At 39.7% G+C, this 18,638-nt stretch overlaps 1 protein-coding gene across 1 annotated transcript; it reads right to left on the reverse strand.

The window, feature by feature from the left end:
• Positions 1 to 346: 346 nt before the first annotated feature.
• On the reverse strand, positions 347 to 17,080 carry LOC145394107 (trehalose transporter 1-like protein). Its single transcript, XM_080268087.1, has 9 exons — positions 16,833 to 17,080; positions 15,016 to 15,330; positions 13,433 to 13,608; positions 9,938 to 10,083; positions 9,169 to 9,379; positions 7,028 to 7,223; positions 3,171 to 3,306; positions 2,272 to 2,455; positions 347 to 820 (listed from the first exon to the last, which is right to left on the reverse strand). Exons 1-9 carry the CDS (start codon positions 16,962 to 16,964, stop codon positions 553 to 555), a joined length of 1,764 nt encoding a protein of 587 aa, XP_080124213.1. The 5' UTR covers positions 16,965 to 17,080; the 3' UTR covers positions 347 to 552.
• Between the last annotated feature and the right edge of the window lie 1,558 nt (positions 17,081 to 18,638).

Below are 18,638 nucleotides of genomic sequence, written 5' to 3' on the forward strand. Positions count from 1 at the left end.
CATTTAACTTGGTGACTTAATAAGTTAATATAGTGTACATCATAGATGAAAATGTGCACTGGGCTAAGTGTATTGAGACTCGAGGGGCATACTTTGATGGGGATTAAAGTCTGAGCTCAGTAAGTAAGCTTTTTCTTCTTATTATTTTTTCCCCCCTATATAAACCTGCTTAAGGTTGGACACATTTCGATCAGACCTCATATATTACCAACATTAAAACATAATACAACTGCTATGCAATATTACAACAGATGAAGGAATACTAAAGAAAATCATTCCTCACTAAAAAAAAAAAAAAAAAAAAATCTCAGATAAGGCAAACTATTCAGAACTATAAGTACAAATCTTGCAACATTTCAAGGAGGAGGAGGCGAGCTACTCATTAAAATGGACAATTTCTCTGGTTTAAAGACTTGGTAGATTTTATCTTTTAAAATGTAACTGGACGGAAATGTACACTGTACCTTGCTATAGAATACAAACCTTTTCGTCACTGATCTGTTGGATGGAGGTTCTTGAACATACAAAATTTTCACCCACTGCATAGGTGTACTAATTTGTAGACTGGAAAGTACTGTAAGATTCAACACCACCACCTCCTCCACCCTCCTGCTCACTTAAGATGCTTGAGAGTGCTACATCTTTACGCTTGGAGGAGGTGCGACCCCATGGATGGTGACCATATGTGAAGTGTGCCTCAATCTCGCCCAAACTTCTTCCTTTGGTTTCAGGCACCAGGAAATAAACCAACACAAGTCCTACTGCACACACTGCACCATACACAAAGCAGGTCCCTGCAATCCCGGCAACAGACTCCAGCCTATAAAAGTTACAAAAAGCTTTAGTGACAAAATTAACTGAATAAATTAATTTTGCTTACAAATGGGACTGAATAAGACACTTGAGGCAGGGATGTCTAAAATAACAGGCTTTTACTTAGTATTAAAAAAAAAAAAAAAAAAAAAATCCATTACTTTATGGAAGGACCATCAGCAAGGCAAAGGCTGGACCATATGCACTCATGACAGCACACAAATAAAATGAGAGTGAGGGATTTACCCTAGCACAGACCATGGTGAGGAGAGAGAGATGGACCAAGGTTGAGCAACAACCACCACCACCAAACTGGTCTTCTTCACTAAGTGTAAAGCTCTGGCACAGGTCCAGTACAACTTTACATGTCATGTCTCAACAGGTAAGAACTAATCTTGGACTGGTCCTGTGCTGACTCTGTTTACTTACCTGTATGTTTTTAAAAAATGTTTAATGATAATGCTGACAACACACAAAGTAATGCTATGTGTCTAATCCTTTAGAATATCATCATCATCCGGACCTCCTTTCCCACCCAAGGGCAGGGTGAGGAATCCTTTAATTATAATTATAATTAATTTTCATTACAAGCAATTATTTGTTTTTCTCTGATTATCAATGATTTAAATCACCTGAGTGTGGAAGATGTGCCTGTGAAGCGAAGTAAAGATTCGTGGGACTTGAATGATAAGTATGAGTGTGGGTTCATCTTAATGTGCATTCTGTTGATCTTTTTTCCCATCAGCATTTTTTTTCCCCCCCCTAGCTTTCTAGACCTTACCTCATCCCACCTATGGGTGGGAAAAATGAGGTGGGACGATGATGAATAAAATAATTTTTTAAAATAATGTCAATCATGCATTCATCTGCAGTTGACTTACTGTACATATTTAATCCAACTAGCTATTGCTGGTTAATAATAAGGAACTAATTAACAAATTAATGAACAAATAAACAAATATATATATATATAAATTCATTCATTCATTCATCATCTAATCATATGTTGCCCCATGAGGAGGAGTGTAGAAGCCTGGGTCTAGGCGAGTTGGTCCTGACATAAACTCTAATAAACATTAGTTAGAATTAATTTTTGCTGTTCTCACTCAGGTTCAGCTGAATGTGAAGTCAGTGGACTGCAGAGTAAAGTTGCCCTTATGCAGTTCATCATCATCCTTTTGTGAAATAAGGATAGCTGACACGCAATGATATAACCATGAAGTGGAGCCACCCTTCCAGTTATATCAGTGCCAGTATGAGAAGGCAGCCCACTTCTGCACCATTAATACTGGGGTGACATTTGACATCCAAAGAAATGTGAAGAAAATAATACTGTATGTATAAATAAACATGGCATATAGGTTTAGAACTACAGGGACATAATACCCACCACCACATGCTGCATAAGAAAAATAATTATTAACAAAATGACAAGCTGATAACTAAATATCCCCTTACCCAAAATATGTCTTGGTGATGACAAAGGCAAGAAACCAATTAAGCACAGAGATGATTGCAGCAGCTTTGTCTCTAGCAGCCTGAGGGAACATCTCTCCTACCAGAACCCACGTCACTGGACCCACTCCCAAGGAGTACGCACTCACATACACAATTGCTGCGATAATGGCAACCCAGCTACTACCTGTTGGTAAGCCAGAATGAATTGTAATAATCATGGGAAACCTGACTTCCATAAAATTACAAAGGAAATACCAAACAGCAGAAGTTTAGATCTCCAATTCTAAACCACCATAAAATATTGAGTCTAGTAACAAGAAAGTATACAGTAAATTCCTACTTATATGATGCTGCATTACCCAACATGTCATTTTCTGATGAAATAAAATCAGGGTGAATTAATGCAGTATCCGTTTTTCACTGCATTAACCAAAACTGCACATGGAAACCAAATTTCTTCAACCACCCACTGCTCCTTGTGCATCTCCCTCACTTCTAATAAATAACAATATTCTTAGTGCCTGTAACTGAACAAGCATTCAATGCAGATGAGACAGGCCTGCTGTGGAAGATGTAAAACCAAAAATGTATTTTTAATCATTTAGATCATGTTAACAACAGATGAGTGACTGTGTAACAATTACATAATGAATATCATAAAGGTGGCTACGGAAAATCAGTACCGATAGCCATGTTAGGAACACCCAAGTCAATAACAAGGGAGATTTGTATAGGGTTTTATAGGTGTTCTATCCCCCGTCCAGGGGTTGGGAGTAGTCTGTCACTGTCCCCCCAAAAATTTCATTATCCAACAGGCCCTTTGTTGAATTAAGACAGATCTATGAGGGATTACTGTATACTTTATATTCTGATATTACAGTTCAGTAAATGACACTTACCAGCACCATGACTAGAAGCTATCTCACATACAGCAATGGTGACCAGGGCAACACCCATTGCTGTAATTGATGATATGAGGAGCTTTCGACGTCCAAGACGATCCACCAACACTGCTGCTCCAACAGTTGATGCAACCTGTCATCATATTGATAATCATCATCATCATCACCATCATCATTTAATCCTGTGTTGCCCCAAGGGGAGCGTAGGAGCCCAGGACTAGGCAAGTTGCCCCTGACATTTTAGATAAGAGTGACTAGCCTCTCATCCCTGAAAAGCATTATGTGAGCAATAAACCCCAACCATCCCTGCACTGGCTCAATCCAATTGAAGCACCTTAATTACCCACTGAACCACCAGGTGCACAGGAAACCATTTGGCTTGTTACTCATCATAGTGATACATTATGAGAACTCAGAATATTATGTTACAGAAGCAATATCAAAGCAATTATGTAACAAGTGTTGTACATTCAACTGATTTCCAGCAGTGCTTGCTAGTAGGATCTTCATCTTCTAGTGTTGAGTATTATTATACTGCACAAAATTATACTACCAGTAATGAAAACAAACTGTAACTAAAGAAGTTGACCATGAGTTTTTCATAAAATACACTAACTGCTTTTACCATTGGTTTAGTATTACTGTTTGGGACTACAAGGCCTTCTCTTACCAGAATACAAGTACTCGGCCCCATTACCTAGCTACCCAGAAACCGGCTTTCCCAAAATTTTGGCTATTTCTGAAGTCTACCTGAGTATGACCTTTCACTGGCTAGAATAAAACAATATATTTTTGAAAAATGGGGTCTTGATGTTATTAGTTTCCACAATTGCCCCTGTACATATAAATATTAATTTCTCAAAAAGTATGCCTTATATATAAGTGGATAAGTGATGCCTTCAGTAATTTGCAAGAATAAAGAGTAAGTGCCTGGTCATTTGTTATTTTAACAGAGTAAGAAATATTTCCTGATTTATAGGAAACCATTAGACTTGTCACTCAGTGGATTTACATTGAGTCCAAAGCCTAATGGTTTCCTGTAAGCCATGAAACTATTAACACTGCTGGGTGGTAACCATATAATCAACCCAAACATGTTCCCTATATGTCAACAAGTGGGTTGGCAGAGGGTTGGTGCCCCTCTCTATAAAATAACTAACTCAAAGACAAATGGGCACCCTTTATGAGATTATGGTGTCTGGCTACAGATGGGAAGATACATGATAAGCACACTAAGTTATATGAGTGAAATACGGTGAAAAAAGTAATTTTTAAAAGCCTTAAATTCATTCTCTTCCTTCCTTCTTACCATCCTTCCTCTTCTGTCTTTCTTTCCTTCATTCTTTCCTCTTCTGTCTGTCTATGGGTGACACTACACTAAGTGACAGGCCAAATGGTTTCCTGTACACCAGGAAATCATTTACTATGCTGGGTGGTAACCATATAACCAAACTATGGTGCCTGGTGGCTTAGTGGGCAATTAAAGCACTCCAATCTGACTGAGCCAAAGCAGGTTTATACCCAAGAGGTGGTTGGGGTATATTGCTCATGTAATGCCACTCAGGGATGAGTGAGGTTAGTCACTCTCATCTTAAATGACAGGACCAACTTGCCTAGCCCCTGGCTCCTATGCTCCTCATGGGGCAACACTGGATTAGAAGATGATAATGATGATGATGATTTTCATTCAGGGATTACAGTAATCCCTCGATTATCCAACGTAACAGAGCAAGAGGCATGTCCGGGTAATGGCTCCATCCAGGTAATGGACATCTCCCTTGGCCCCACTTCATGTATTACCTAACTCTGAGAGCCAGTGTATAAGGCTACTACAGTAATTGTACAACACTTGAACTGTTGTTTAACACTACTCTGTCTGGGCAAGCAGACCTATAAACCACAGCCAAGCAATTACAATGGTCAAGCACATCCACCAACCACAGACATGCAATCACCACTGCAGGGCCATACCCTCCAGTGACATGAAAGCATGAAAAAACTGACTACACAAGAAAAAGGCAGTGGGCACACAAAACATAATGGTAAACTGGAAAACATCATGGTAATATAGAATGAAGTCATGGAAAAATAGAATAAAATCTTGGTACAGTAGAGTAAGCTAGAATAAAATCAACATCAACACTCACGATTCAACCATCCCGAATCAATCTTACCCAGGATCTTCCACTTCTTCAGTCAGCACTACCCTCTTTCTTTTCCCTGGTGGAGGGGCCATCATCACACACCCTAGGAAGAGGCATGCAAGGAATAGCAAGGCCTGATGCAGGAAGGGAACAACAAAGCCACCACGTGTGCCGCCATAACATTTGTCCAAGAGGAACTGTTCACTATGGTGTCACCGGACGGGAAATGAGAACAACCAAGGAGGTCTCTAGCGGATGCAAGGTGAACTACCCAGCTAGACAGGGCAGCGCCACCGGGCTATTCCCACCCAGCTGGATGCAAAAATGTTCGCACGGCCATAATTTCTATCCAGACATGCATTTTGCCCTCATAAAATGGAATAAAGTATGAATAATGGTTTTGAACAGCCAGATCACAGCGTCTGGGTAATGGATGTCCAGATAATACAGGGGTTAGTTTTTTTTTTCTTTTCTTTTCTTTTTTTATTACTGTCCCCTGCACACCATCAAACAATGCATCACCCTGGAATGCCTGGAAAACAGGCAAACTGGTTAGCACCACATAGGATGAGTGAAACATGCTTCGCAACTCGGGATATGTGTGAGCAGGCAATGCAGCAGTGCAATAGAGTGGCATGTGGCAGCCAGCTTAGGTTGCAGCCACTGTGCACACCTGAATGCAGCTTTTCTGCAAGGGAAAAAGTTACTTTTATCATTCACCTCCATGCTCCTCAATTACTCAACTTAGTGGCCTGGGGAAATTTGCACTGGAAAGAGGAAGGATTTGTAAGCATTTTGGTTGTTAACTGATTGTTTTGGATGGTATGGTTACTGATATATTAGTGTAAGAAAATGATCAACTTAAGCATTTTTATCCATAAACATGAGTTAATATTTAACAATATCCAACTCAATCCAGCATCACCTCTGAATATACTTGGGGTTTCATTTTCTTGGGATTTTTCATGGAAAAATCATATTACCTCACCTGCAAAATTGGCTTCCAAAACAAGTTTGCTAAACCACCTCTATGCCTTCTTTACCGCTACACAGCTGCTGACTTTATACAGGGGTTTTATTTACCCCTGCTGAGTACAGCATTCATGTGTGGGTGGGGGGTTCCACACATACACCTCTTCTCACCAGAGAGGAGTCAAAGAAGTTTCATCTCATTAACTCTCCTCCTCCTGTTGACTCCCTTCAACCTCTTTCTCTTTGTCAGACTGCTGCATCTATATCTTTTCTCTATTGCACCTTCAACAGTCACTGCTCTTCTAAACTATCTGCTTGCATCCCCTCTCCATTAAAGTGGGCATGCAGCACCTGTGTGGCAACTAACTCTCAGCCCTTTTCAGTCCAATTATCTAATACCAGAGTTAACTAATACTCCCATGTATACAAGAGGTCAGCTCTGGAAGTGTCATCCTCTGTCTGTATTTCATTCTGCCTATGACCTCCAGTCTTTTAAACTATTTCTTTATTTATTTAAAGCATTCCCAAATCCAAGAAATTCTGTAAACCTGGAAATCTCTGATTTAAAGCTTTCCAGATAAAGGGTCAAGTACCTGTACAATCATCTGGGGGTACCATGAGTAAAACAAAAAGATATACTGTAGGAGCATTCATCAATGAACACTGCAGTATTAAAAAACATGACAATACAATATTCTACAGAGACAAATATACCTTCAACTTAGGGCTGGGCTGTACCTGCATGAGTGTGATCCCAGCGGCAGCCCAACGCTGACTGACAGCTGGGACAGCCTGGTGGAGGAAAGTCGCACAGAATGTGATGATTGCATTGTAGCCGGAACATCGATTAACCACTGTCACCAGAGCCACCACACTCAAAGGCACCACACACACACGAAGTCGCAGAACATCTCGCCAGCTGTATGCATTATACCTGCACGAAAAGATTAATGCTGGACAAAAAGATTTTTTTCTCTGTTCAGTCATCCACCTCTCTGAAAACTTTTCTCTCCAAGGAACTCCCCTAGACAGGATGAAATGAAAGAAATCTCAAAAGAGCTGTCTCTACAAATCTCTTTTGTCCTTAAAACCTTTCTTCTTCCTTTGTTTACACCCTCTTCTATAAATTCATCAATTCTCATTTCTTTTTCAATTGGACAATTTGCTATTTATTCACTCAATGTTTCCTCTCTAGATGCTCCCTGAGCTGAAGAGGATCTTAGCTACATGCAACACCACCCAAGTATTTGAAACGGTGACTGAAGAAGTCAGCACAGACTCAGAAAGCTATGGAGTGGATATACTGCTTCTTGTTTCTGGTTAAAATACCTCACAAGACTGTAGCATCTTTTCCCTACAGTACAGTTGTCCATGTCTTGTTCACTCACTTGAATCAAGCTGCCCAGGACTAGGTTCCCTGATCATACCATCTAAGCATGCTTTCTTCAGCCCTACTCTCAACAGACTTCCTTACTCCTCATTTTTCATGAATTACATAATTTCTTACCTTCTTCAGTCCAGCTTATCCACTCCACATATATCCTTCAATAAACCCAATGCCACTGTTCTAAGTCTTTACTTTTCGTTTTCCTGTCACACCAAAATCTCACACCCATGCATGGACGTGGGCATTAAAACACCTTTATGCATTCCTCTTGAAACCTCTACATTCAGACCTCTCTTTAGTATCAAGGCCTTTATAATACCAGTTGCATCCTTCCCTCTGCTACTCTACTTTTCATTTCCTTTGTATATTTACATCTCTTTCCTGTTCTGTATCTAGGTATAAAAAATTTCAAACATGGCACATGTGTTCATTTACCCCAGGCATATTTAATTTTATATTTAAGTCCCTGAAAGGATTTTATAGGTTCTAAGGTAAGACCATACAAACTCACAAGTTTGGGGATCCTGTGTTCTTGTATGATCATAATGGCATATTTGCAAAGAAGTACAATAAGTCAGTGTACTGTAGTTGTGTGGAGACCATCCTGCACTCCATCTGGAAAACTAGCAATCTTAAATTCTTCCACATACTATATCTTTCCTTCAGCCCTCATGTATTTTATACCATGATAAATATTTCACTTGCTTCGACCACCTTTGTTTTTTTACAAAGGCACAATCAGTCTTCTCTGAACACTACTGGTATAATGCAACCCATCCAAGCTTTTTTTATATTTTTAACTAACACCAATGTGGTAGGAGGGGGCGCTCACCATCCACTCACTCGATGTAGTGCTGCTCTCGGGTGTCTGCCCTTTCCTCTCCTCTATCCTTCTTTCCATCCATCCTCTTCTGTCTTTCCTTCCTTCATTCTTTTGCCTATGGGTGACATTACACTCCCTCTTCTGTCTTTCTTTCCTTCATTACTTCCTCTTCCTTCTGCCTGTGGGTGACTCTACACTGAGTGACAAGCCAAATGGTTTCCTGTACACCAGGAAACCGTTTACTACACTGGGTGGTAACCATATAACCAATTTTTGGCACCTGGTGGTTTTAGTGGGTAATAACAGCACTCCAATCGGACTGACCCGGTGAAGGTTTATATCCAAGGGATGGTTGGGGTTTATTGCTCATGTAATGCCACTCAGGGATGAGTGAGGCTGGTCACTCTCATCTTAAATGTCAGGACCAACTGCCTAGCCCCGGGCTCCTACGCTCCTCATGGGGCAACGTAGGACTGCATGACGGATGATGGATATAAATTTCATCATACTAGAAACTCCCATTCACAGAACCATGATGCCACTACACTTTATCTTGAAGACATCGAAAGAACATACTGTACCAGTACAGTATTTATTTAGCAAAGCAGTGAAAGCTTGTTAAACATATTACTGTATAAATAATTCATCCAGCACCACCCTGGGACTTACTGACTGGCCTTGGTGGAGATAATCTGCTGAAGCTCAAACTCAACACAGTAGTCTGGTCCACGCAGCTTCCTAAGGGCATCCCTTGCAGCATCCTCTTGACCACATTCCACGAGCCACACAGGAGAGTTTGGGATGAACATGGTTGCAATAAAGTATACAACCACAGTCAAAGCACCAAACACTGCAAGACCTCGCCACTCAAGAAATGATCCTGAGAGCAGAGGAGGAACAGGTAAATATCCAAGTGCAAAACCAAAAAATACATTCCATCCTCACATTTTCGTTAACTTATCTCTCTACCTTTATCCTCAAAACTCATCTTGAATTATCAGAAACAATCTCCATCTTCAAACATTAATTACTCTGGGTCTGTTGCATCTCCTGACCTGTATTACCCGGTATATACAGTACATTGGAATCCCCAAGTTTATGAGGGTTTGGTGAGCCTAGATGGTGTCAAACAATGCATGAAATCCTCTTTCTCAATGTGCCTCCAATGAGGGAGGGAAACATACAAAACATCTATCCAGAACTAAGAAAAACAAGCACATCATGCCAAGACTACTTACTAATACAGGAATTACAATTTTCTCCGACTGATCAATATAGTTTTAGGCAACTGAGCAACTCTTATCCAAACAGAAATCAAGTTAGCATATGGTGGATGGGACTTCGGTGAAGAATTGTTACGTATTTTGCAGGCATGTCAAGGAGAATCTGACAAATGACATGCTATGAAAAATGATCCTGATGGCATGGCAAACCTTACCCAAGAGAGCAGCAATGAAAATGCCAAGGTTAACTCCGAGCTGGACAACACAGCTGAGGGCCCCACGCACAGAAGAGTGGGCCACTTCACTTATATACACAGGGGCAGCAGATGTCACCACTCCAAGGGATACACCAGCCAGAAACCTGTGAAGTCAAAGATATGCAATGATGCTCAGTTACAGTTAACAGCAATTTTTTACGTTAGCTTTTCGTTGTCTGTTATGTTAGTTCACCTGGCTGAATAGATCTGTCAACTGCTGGTAAGCTACTGCCCTTATGGAGTCATCCAATAGGTTCTTTACACTGCTGATATTCTGTCTGGGTCTTAGTGTGGTATATACTGTGCAGGGTTATAATGTGTTTTATGCTGTGTGTCTGTGAAGTAGCAGAGTGATGTTACAAGGGCTTTCCAGTTTTCCATTTCCTATGTAACAATTTTATTGTCAATTTCATTCTGTGTGTACGTGCGTGCATGTGTGTGTGCACGTATCCGTGCACCTGCATCCCCCTTCTTGTGTGAACTGTCTGGTGCTCATCCAGTTTCACAACTCAGCATGACCAATACAGATTTAAGAAGGAGGTCCCATCATTCCAAACCCATGAGCAGCTTTTTTTTACAAAGCCAAATGACAAGTTCAGGGGCTGTTCATCTGCCCTGGGGTCTCCTTAGCTTCAGCCCTGTCACATCACCAGGGAACACAGCAGTGCAACTGAACAAATCCTGTTGCTCCACCTGCCTCTCAAAGTGCTCACTTGCCAGAGGCACCCTAGTCAAGCAGAGCCCCTTTGGCAGCAACAACTGGAGGAGACAGCCCCCTCCAAGGGAAGATCGCCCATGAATGGGGCTGCCTCCCCACTTCCACTTGTCCCTCCACATGGCCTGAAGTTGCTGCATTCACAGCCCAGGCAGCAACATCAACAGCCAAATGCATGTTGTCACCTCATGCATCCTCGGAGCTTGACCTCGAAGCGATAGGGCTGCTCCTGTCCTTTGTGACAGGGTTGTGGCTCACCAAACTACTGTAGGTCCACCTGTTAAGGCTACCACCATGTAGCCTACCAAGCCTAGATTGACTGTACCACCACCAGTCATTCGTGCTCTGTCACCTCCTGATGGGAGGTGGCAGCTAGCTGGGGGTGAGAAGAGGAAGTAGCAGGATGTTGCTGCTTCACAAAACTCACCCACAATACTGAAGATAAGGCATTGCTTCATAAGATTGAGATCAAGAAAAAATGCAATAATGAAACCTGTGATCAAAGAGTCTTGACTGTATACTAATCTATATGAAAATGCAGGGGTATTGACCATTTCATACATAACTTGGGAAATGCTCCTAGATCCACCCATGTGAGCAGTGTATATGTTGGAGGGATCACCACAAACAGCCAATCAGAACATGGTGGAGAAAAAAGCTTTTCACCTCTTCAATTCCCCTCTTCATACAGACTCCTTTCAATGTACTTCTCTTCACTACTCTTTTGCATTTCTCTCCCCTCACTATAGCCATTTCAGCAGTCAGTGCTCTTCTGAAATACCCTCATCCTTCCCTTATTATGGCAAGAACACAGTACCGTAAACTGGGGTGAATTCGGACGATTTTTTCATTTTTTTGTGCCATGTAATCTAGTTTTTAATTCAGTCCAAGATCTTAAGTACTGTATGTTGAGCTGGTCCACTAGGGTATCGAATCATAGCAGTACAAAATTTAAAATGTTTCATATATAATTATAGCAAATATAGTAATGGGTGTCCGAATTTGTACTCAAACTTTGGTGAATTCGGACACACTGTATAAATTCGTACATAAATAGAAAATGAATGCATATGACTACCCTGGGTTCCCAGTTTAGTCTCGGACCTATGTGGGGCCATTTCGGACGCTCTGGGGCTTTTAAAAAAATGTTCTTCCAGTACAAAAATAATGCCACTCCCTGACAAAATTAGCTAATGACTATAATGAGATATGAACACAAGAGCAGTTTTATTTTTTTCCTTGGTTTAAATAAAACATATTAGAACACATGTAGATAAGACAAATCTAGCTACAAACCTTAGTACTGTATATGGAACAATCATTTCTTGACTAATAATTTTGTTTTTGGAAGACTGATGGATTATAAGGTACAGGTGATATTTAACATGATTATTTGGCTTTACCAGTTTTTTGCTTGCCTTTTTCACTACGATAAGGACCTTGATCTCCACCAGTTCTTTTCTTAAATGTTCGAGTCATTGGGTGACCTTGTTTAAACAGGTAGTACCATAAAAGCTCAAGAGTATACCTGTAAATGATACATATGAACCCAATTACACACAGTATCCACATCTGGCAAATTATAAGCAATTGTACATTGTAAAAGGTGTTAATTTTTCATTCATACGCCCCCTGTCCGAATTCACCTCATGTCCGAACTGACTCCAATTTGCATGAAAATTTTAAAAATTTCATTAAATGCCCAGTTAAGAGATTAATTGAGAAGATAACGCCAATTACTTACTTTGCACTTTCACACTACGCATGAAAGTACATCCGGCCACCGAAGATTTTCCTGCATCTATTCATTAACATTTCTGCCAAAGAAAGTTTGCCAATGTTACAAATTTTATTCTTTTTACATATGTTTGCTTTTTAGTATATACCTGGTATGTGTCACGTGATATATTAAGTATCTTTTTACACGAAAGTACAGTAAAGAATTACAAACAACTGGGAGCAAACAGATTTCTAATATGTTTATTCATTAATTATTAAATAATTTAAACAACTTTTTATTGCAGTATTATCCGAATTCGCCCCGAGTCCGAATTCACCCCAGTTTACGGTACCTATGATGATACACACTCTTATCCATTTTCTGTCAAAAAGTTAACCAGTACTCATAATCCATCATTTATATATATACCTGGATTGCTCTAGAGCTGTTTTCCTGTACATCTTTCTCTCAGCATGTGACCTCCATTCTCTTAATGCAATGTGTCCTGGTATCGCAAAAATACTGGATCCTGATTCTGGCTCTCTTTTGTTCAACTTCCTCTAGATGGGACAGGTTTCTGTAGACTTTAAGCTTTCAGTTCTTACTTTTACATTGGAGAAAAAATCACCATAAAGATGTGTCCTGTTAGCAGTTTCATACTTCCTACAACACAGGAAGTGAGGGTGGGTGAGTGGGAAGGATTTATACCAGGGGTTTTCTTTCTCTTCTCACTTACGGTGTCAGAGATTTGATAATTTTTTACTCTATATCTCTCAAGACAGGTGAACAAGGGAAACTGAAATCCTAATGATTATGAAGGTCACAGAAAGATACACTGATGACAGCAATACTGACTGTCTTCATCCTCACTATGTGGTAAAATTAAAGAACATGTCTCCAGCACTGAATACAGTACTTGCATGCTTTTGCCATACTAGCAATTAGTTTATGCATAAAACAAATGAGCTTTTTGTATGATTAACAATTTGCCAACATCAAATACACACAAAAAACTCACCTGCCACCATACATCATATAAACATCTGAGGCAGCAGCAATCATGATCCAGCCAGTGATGCGTGGAAGAGCTGAAGCCAAAACTGCCCGGCGTCTTCCCAGACTGACAACCCACGAGGACACCACAGCTCCTAAACAAGCACCAAGCAGCAGCAGTGATCCAAGCCATGATGCTTGCTAGGATATATTAATTGAATATTTTAGTTACCTACAGAACTTATAGCAAGGCCCCTAATTATTATGCTTTTCAGTCCTGACATGGATATTTTAGTACAGTAATGTACTGTCCTCTATCAGCCAGATGAAATTTAAGGGTAATATTACCAGCAACTGTCATGTTTATCATTATGATCATCATTATTATCAATCATCCAATTTCTCAGCAATACACTTTGTGGAAGGGGTACAAAAAAAAAAAAAAGATACTGTACAGAAGCTAAATAACTGTCTACAGTGTCCAGTAAAAAGGGCAACATCCACTGACTCACCATTAAAGCAATAAAATTTTCTGCTTTGCATCACAAGACAAGCATAAAAAAAAAGTGCCTGGAAATGCCTACGAAAAAGATCATCTGATCTACTGGTAAGATAAAACAAAAAAGAATATAACTGTTTTACTTTCATACAAGAGAGAGAGAGGGGGGGGGGTATCTGACTGAATAAACAAAGCTTAAATACACAAGTCAAAGTGACCACGAGGCATTTTTTTTTTTTTTTTTTTTTTTTAAGAGAAGAGGAAGGGAAAAAAATGAATTAAAAAACAATGAAACACAACATTTAGGACTATGGGAGTAGAAATTCTCATAGACTACCAGCATGAAGACACTGAGTAATAAAGAGAGACAACAAAACAGTATCAGGGACGCAACACCAGTGGTGTGCTCTCAAATGAATGAAAACAAAGGATGAGCGCTTTGTGCACAAGATCTTTTCATAACCCAGGGAAAAGGGCAACTGGATGAGAGTAGCAGAGGATTACATGAAGGAGTTTTAGGAGTCTAAGCTGACATATGGATGTAACTGGTAGAGCATAAAAACAAATACCGTAGCCAAGGGTTCGAGCAGTGGCGATAGGGTTACTGAGAAAAGTGTGGAGTGTGGAGAATGAACAGGATAAGAAATAATGTGATTTCTGAAAGATATACCGTAAAGTAAGGAGGCCTGTGGACAACAGAGCTGAAGAGATTGCTCTTTGATGGTTGGGCCATATGAAGGAATGTGTATAAACAGGGTGGTGAAAAGGGTTATATGTGCTACCAGACAATTTTATTCAGCTTAGGAGAGCACTCTAGACCTACAGGCATCAATGAAGGCTACAGCATATCTAACACCTCCATTTCATAAAGTCTGTCCTCAATCTAATTGCACTGCATATTGGAAACAAGAACAAGGTATTAATGATGTCTTCATAATGATACAGTGATGGAATTATAAGGTGACCATCCTACACTCCTGGCAGCAATGCATAATCAAACCACCACCAAAACCTCTCAGAGCTTTACCCTTAATTTACAAGGCATAGTGCCTATACAATAAATGCAAATTTCAACTCAGTACAAAGGGTATTCCTCATGTCTACCTTACCTCTTCACTTAGATATAATGTGGTAGCTTTCATTCTGGTTGCATTTCCCAGGTCAAAAAGGTTATCTGTTGTCAGATCATTACTTCTTATGGAATCAGTGGTGCTGAAATCAGTGTTTGATGTGTTGAGATCAGAGAAAGATTCATTCAAGCTGGCAAAAGTCGTATTCACATACAGGCTGATGCTACCATTCCCATCTGAGGCATCGGAGAAGTTGCCATCATTTTGAAGTAGCGTGGGAAGGGAAGTGGAGGTATACCCCTCCAAAATACCTCCAGAGATTGTGCTTAAACCCATTACACATGCTGCAATTATCTGCAAAGAGAGATGGCTAGCATAGTTATTTTGAAATTATGTACAGTATACTGTAGACTATAAAAATTTACAAATCAAGAATTATATAGACTCCGGTGCTGTGCAACTGTACCATTTCTGGTACGTCGCACTGACTGATAGCTATTTGTGTAATAACACATTCACAGGAGTCTTACATGATTCCACTGAGGTCTCATCAGGCATCAACCTGGGTACAGGTATTAGGTGTATCCACACACTTACAGTTAAACCATCTAAAATGCTACACAATATTTACTTCTGTATATTTTTTATTATATTTGTTGAGCTCATGTACAGCCTAACTACAATATTTCATTCAACATCAGGATACAACATAAAGAAGAAAACGATTTGACAAATGGCAAAAATTTCATTGCGTAACCAGTAAGTGGTAATCTACTATCAATAAAAGTAAAAAAAAATAATGACTGTAATAACACTAATGAATACGCCACAATTAAGTACATCATCCAGACATAAAAGTACTAAACTGTATATCCGATATTTCTACACAAAATCTACCTGAATACAGTAGGGTACTAATGTAAACCATGATTCAGGTGCTATGTGTGCTAGTGCCAGTTTCAAACTACTGTACAAGTATCAATACCATATTATACAGTTATCCATCTACCACTAAATTATCTGGATGGAAAAGATTGAAATCAACTACCACTAATATCTCTTGCCAGACACCATAATCATTTACTGTACCCACTAATCTAGGCATAGTACAGATACACACAGCTTTCTAGACAATACAGTAAATGCTTACAGTCAAGTAAACACATGGTTATTAAATAAAGCTTACTGTTACATGAAAACAAAAATTAAATAAAAAGTTCTACTGTACTTAAAAATAAAGGTAAGCGGTAGTTTTCTGTTACAAGAAAGCAATCCCTCAATTATCCAGACGGCCAATATCCAGACCATCCATTATCCGGATGCTGTGATCTGGTTGTTCACAACCATCATTCGTACACTTTTCCATTTTATCCGGACAAAATGCATGCAACCGGGTGGAAATTATGGCCAAGCAGGCATTTTCGCACAGCAGAGACTTTTTTTTGTTGTTTTTTTTGTTTTTTAGGGCTGTGGTGATTGCTTGCCTAGGTTGATGGGTCTGGTTGACCATAATTATTGCTCTGCTGTGGTACACAGGTCTGCTTGACTAGACAGAGTATTGTAAAACACCAGGAATAAATGTTGTACAATGTACCATAGGGGCCTTTTACAATGGCTTTCAAAGTTAGGGTATGTGCAAAGGCGGGGGCAGAGGAGAAGTCTATTATCCAGACAATGCCACTATCTGGACATACCTTTGGCTCTTGTACATCTGATAATCGAGGGATTACTATAATCACACTTCGCCAAATTCTAGATTACATCTTACTTAACAACAGCTGCCTTGAATAGAAAAAATGAATTCACACAACTAAAAAAAGGCAGTTAAAGTCTTTACAAAAGCATAAAAAGCATACCTCAAATCTGTGCACAAAGGCCCCAGAACCATGCAGGGACTTGGCACCTGGATATAGTTCGTCGATATGAACGGTCCGCTCAGGCACCACAACCACCACCTCCCCTTCCTCCACACTGTCTTCAGTCATCATCCTGCCACCCCACCACACACAACACACAGGAAGAATGGAAAACCAAGGAAGAGGAAAACTCAAATGGGAAAACAGTAGCCTATGATACCTGATTTAATGAGAGAGGAGCCCACAACAGATGGAGAAAATTACAAAAGATGAAGCAAGAGAAACAGAAGAAGAGCAGAGGGTAGAAGAAATGAAACTACAGAAAGAAGGAGGTGGAAGAGAAACAAATGGAAAGGACAGAGATAGAGAAGAGAAAGAAAAAAGCAAAAAAATGAACAGCACACAAGCAGGTGAGGAGTTTGTGTTGAAAGATAAGAAATCAACCCTTATACCGGGCGTAGTATTTCATCTGGATGGCTGGAGCATTCACCATATGTTCCAATATATGCTCTGTCCTCTTCATGGAGTTATCCACAGTAATTAATTTCAACCTGAAACCCAATAACCAAATAAAGCATGCTTGAACTCATATATCATAGCTTAGGGCCAAAAATGTGCAGTACATACCCTGTATTTGACAACTAAGAGTGCAGTGATCCTTTGGTTATCACACACTTGATTATAGCTGTTTTCATTATCAATGCAGGATGAAAACTGCCACTCCTGCCATTATCGCAAAATTTTCAGCTAAAAAACATCATTATTGCACACCTGAGCTGATTCATTCCAACAATGATCATGCAATATCTGTGGTTTCTGATGACTGAGGGATTCAAAGATGATGCCAAACTTGATGAGTTAATCCCAGGTGGTGGAGACCACTCACTCTCCACCCTCTAGCCCCAAAACATCTTATCTCAAGCCCATTTCAGGTCTCTCTGTGGTACGTGTTTCTCCCTTATTTTCCTCTTTTCATCACTTTCTATTAACCTAACCATGCCTATGTGTGCTTTTGATACCATAAACAGTAAGTATGTGTATGTATGCTATAAAAGAGAAAATTTGGGTTTATGAGTGGGGTGCGTAGTACCAATTACTGTACTGTAATATAAAACCCAAAGGTTCTGTGCTTTAGTTATCATGCAATTTTGTTATCACGCACTGGCTTGGTACCAATTATGCGCAATAATCAAAGGATCACTGTATTTGCTATTACCATATCTTGATGTAAGCATACAAACAGACAATAATAAACTGTAGCTACTTATTCCTGCCCCCAGTCCAATGCTACACACATGGTGATAAAAACAGAAGGGAGGTTTTTGAAAGAAAGATAAGAAAACAGCTTATTTTGGCATGGAGAGAAAACCATTAATATCTCAAAAATGGTTGATTTCTGAGGGACATTTATAAAAGAAAATGCAGTATGCTTGGAATAATGAAATTATGCCTGTTTGTTTTTCCTAGCATGAGTTTGGTGTAAAGGTAAAAACTTATCGTAAAATCCCTTCCCCCAAGCATGCCAAAACGAAACCCAAGGAACTTTGAAAGATGTGCACCCATAATGAATTAAATGATTTGACTACCCAGCAGAGGCTAAAAGTCACCTGCAACAAATAATTGACCAAATCAATGAATCCACTAAAAACTATAGAGAAAATTTTGGCTTCACCTAACCTGCTTATTAAATTACAAACTGAGCAAAACAAATGAATAAATATCAAAGTTCAATACGGGCAGAAGACGATAGGCTTAAAGGGAAAAAACTCAATTTCTCTCGAGAAGTTACTTAAGCCATAAGGCAAA

This window comes from Coenobita brevimanus, chromosome 26, assembly GCF_032717465.1.
Source record: "Coenobita brevimanus isolate Jiangsu-jjx chromosome 26, ASM3271746v2, whole genome shotgun sequence".
Lineage (NCBI taxonomy): Eukaryota > Metazoa > Arthropoda > Malacostraca > Decapoda > Coenobitidae > Coenobita > Coenobita brevimanus.